Source organism: Anoplophora glabripennis, unplaced genomic scaffold (assembly GCF_000390285.2).
Source record: "Anoplophora glabripennis isolate ALB-LARVAE unplaced genomic scaffold, Agla_2.0 scaffold230, whole genome shotgun sequence".
Taxonomy (NCBI): Eukaryota; Metazoa; Arthropoda; class Insecta; order Coleoptera; family Cerambycidae; genus Anoplophora; species Anoplophora glabripennis.
In genome coordinates this window covers 242,096-245,781 of record NW_019416323.1, presented here as the reverse complement: position 1 = coordinate 245,781, position 3,686 = coordinate 242,096, and the positions used below count along the sequence as shown (strand labels likewise).

Sequence of the window (3,686 nt, the reverse complement as noted above, 5' to 3'; positions counted from 1 at the left end):
GAAACCGTTGATTTTAGGAGCATAGTGCATAGGAACTATTTTGTTTAGAATACCCCAAAATACCTAAATAAACTTTTTCCGGAGCAAAACAAGTTATTTTTGCAATTTGTTTAAAAAAAATTAGTTTAAAAAAATTGTGACCAGGTTACCGGCCGGTAACATTTTGATCCTCATTCAGGGACATCTCACGGAGGTGATTATGCAAAAAATCGAATCCACTAATTTTCTCATACGAAGCCGCCGATTTCGTCTTGTCTATGTTTTTCATTTTCAATATGAGATTTATATTTTTATATCTCAAATAAAGAAGTTGTGATCATTTCTAGCCAATAAACCCTTATATAAACAATTGCATAATTTGTCGCAATGCTATTTTAAATTTTGTTTTGTTTTGTGAGTAAAATCGTGATCAGTTTTTTTCCTTATCTTGAACATTTTTAAAAATAAAAGTAAGTGTTAAATTTCTAGATTAGTGAAATATAAAAACCACTAAATATCCTTAAAATCGGACAATAATTTAGAACTCCGTTTTTCTTGGTTATGTCTTCATCAATTTATTAGATTAAAAAATTGCTAAATGTAAAACGACATTTAGAGTGTGACTTTATAGAGAATAATAAATACTATGAATGGAATAGTAGAATTGCATATTTTTTATATTAATAAAAAATAACTGAACTGAACGGGGAATGTTCTCTTTTTCATGTTTATATTTACCTAATAGTTATAGAGAAGTTCTACAATAGACTAAATCTTTTATTATATAAATTGATGAAATTAATTCATGAAGAACTCCATTTGTGAGTAAGTTTAGTTTTTTTTTATTAACTACAAGTACTAAAATAATAAGTCATAATAGAATATACGTCATATGATAACTATAAAAAAAACTATAAAAAGAAATAAAATAATTGAAAATGAAGTCATCGTCAGTTTAGAATACGAAAACAAATTGCATTTCTGTATGTCATAGGTATTTTGTATTTCTGTGCTTTCTTTCAAGGTCAGATTTTTGTTTATGCAAAAATTATTTTCATAAAAGTACTTTTGGTATATTGGTTTATTTCATGGATTTTAAATATTTTTTCATAGGTGGCAAATTGTTAGCAATATACAAAAATTATCAAATTCTCCAGATAAACATGATTTATGAATTTCAACTTTTCTATACCGGCTGCTACTCTGAACTGAACATCTTGACTGTTATTTTTACGTCTTGCTATTATCATTGTATGAATAAAACTCTAATTCTAAGTCTCGTCTCTAAATCATGCAAATTCGTCATTCAGTACCATTATCACAGTTTTCTCATCGACACTTCCTTCAATCATTGACACATATTGCTTTCCGCACCGTTCCACTTCTAATTCCGCGTTAGTTCCAGGCGCAATATTAATGATCCCACCTCGGATTCAATAAACATCCATCTGTCACCCAGACGCCAAATTAACCCGGTTAATGATGTGGATGACTAATGATCTTCCTTTTTTGCAGGAGATTCCCGCAACGGGGACAACTCCCTCGTAGTCAGCATGGAACTCAACGGCGTTACCTACCAGGGCGTCCTGTTTGCGCAGAACACGCCATCTAGCAACCGAACGGCCTTGGCGTCCTAAGCGCTCGTTCTTCGTCCGATAGAGAGCGCCTACCCGACTTTTGTATTTATTTTTTTTACAGTGTTCTAGCCTATCATAGTGTGTATAGAGACTACATGCACAAACACCACTCTATCGAAGACTCTATTGTGAATTTTGTTAGATTTTTTTATACTTAATTAGTTTTTTGTCTCTCGAAATTTATCAATCGAGCATGTGATTTTTAAATTATACTGTAGCCTTTTTTTGTGAAGGATAGGTTGTAAGGATCGTGCCCGTGGCCAGTTTTACACGCTAGCAGCTTTTACATAGTTGTTATGAAATTTTATGTTAGCAGTAACAATTTTGGAACAGAGCGTGTATTTTTTTTAAACCGTGCCATTTGGTCTTTCACTGCTTGTAGAAACAAGGCTGTTTATTCTGCTGTCGATGGCTCGCAACTGAATTAACATATTAACATACCTTTTTCATAGCAAGTTTTTCTGCGGATGAAACCTGTAAGTATTCACTTTCTGAAGTAAGAAGTTTATTACAAATAATTACAAAAATATTTACTATTAATTATTTATTAACAAATTATCTATTTTCAGTTATCACTCTATCAATGTAAATAAATCATTAATGTAAGGATAATATTATTAAGCTGCATTTTCATTTTGTTGAAGTTTCTTACTCTCAACTAATATGTTTTTGCAACAAAAAAATTGTGAATTATGAATGACTTTTAATTTACATTGATATATCGGCTGGGGACTATATACAGGGTGGGCCATTAGTGTGAGAAAATAAAATAACTCCCTTGTTACTCATAATACAGAAAAAAAGTTTATATAAAAGTTATACAGAATCAAGAAACCTATACTAAAAAATTAATTGGATACATACAGGGTGATGAGTAAAAACGGGACACGCCAAATATTACATTTTTTAAATGGAACCCCCTGTATATTTTTAAACATATTTATTTCCGAGAAAATTCTATATATGGCAATATGAACAGTTTATCATTTTAGTGCGGGGTTGCCAAGTTATGTAGAAAATTCTTCGAATTTTGGAAAAAAACATGACCTGGAAGAAGTTGTATTAACTTTCAACTACTAACACTTGGAGTAAAAATATTTGATTTGAGTTATAGGCAAATGTTAGGCAAAGTCTTCTATATTAGCTAATATCGTTATTTTATACAGGCCATTTTTTATAATACGATCATATTTAGAAAGTTTAAACTTGATTTTCTAAAATTTTTCAAATGGTTTGCCCTGTATTTTATTATTCTATTTTATTCACATATCGGTCCACTTCAACTTTTATTAAGCATATTCTATACCTAAAATTGTTAGTTTTTAAGATATAGCAACATTTCTGAAAAAACTTAATTTTTTATTATTTTATAGAATACCACAAATAAATATTAACTAATAAAATTAACTCAAAATGGAATGATAAATTATGAACACAGTGTGACAGTTTTTTCCAAACCCATTTCGTGCGACCGAAAATAATAAAAATTAGGTTTTTCCGGAAATGTTGCTATATCTTAAAAACTAACAACTTTAGGTGTAGAACATACTTAATAAAAGTTGAAGTGGACTGATATGTGAATAAAATAGAACAATAGAATACAGGGTGTTCCATTTGAAAAATTTTAGAAAATCAAATTTGAACTTTCTTAAAATGATCGTATTATAAAAAATGCCCTGTATAAAATATTGATATTAGCTAATATAGGAGTCTTTGCCTCTAACATTTGCCTATAACTCTGTCAAATATTTTTGCTCCAACTGTAGTTGAAAGTTAATACAACTTTTTCGAGGCCATGTTTTTCCAAAATTGAAAGAATTTTCTACATAACTTGGCAACCCCGCATTAAAATGATAAACTGTTTATATTGCCATATACAGAATTTTCTCGGAAATCCATATGTTTAAAAATATACAGGGTGTTCCGTTTAAAAAATGTAATATTTGGCGTGTCCCGTTATTACTCATCGCCGTGTGTTTCAAATTAATTTTGTCCGTTAGGTTTTTTGATTCTATACAACTTTTATATAAACATTTTTTCTGTACCTATTATGAATAACAAGGGAGTTAT

General features: G+C 29.9%; 1 protein-coding gene across 1 annotated transcript in view; it reads left to right on the top strand.

The window, feature by feature from the left end:
* LOC108906974 (protein dead ringer-like) overlaps positions 1-2,363 on the top strand; it is a 175,236-nt gene extending 172,873 nt beyond the window's left edge. The window contains exon 5 of the mRNA XM_018710426.1: positions 1,495-2,363. Within this exon, the coding sequence (XP_018565942.1) occupies positions 1,495-1,616 (122 nt within the window). The 3' untranslated portion in view covers positions 1,617-2,363. The remainder of the gene's footprint in view (positions 1-1,494) is intronic.
* Positions 2,364-3,686: the final 1,323 nt, after the last annotated feature.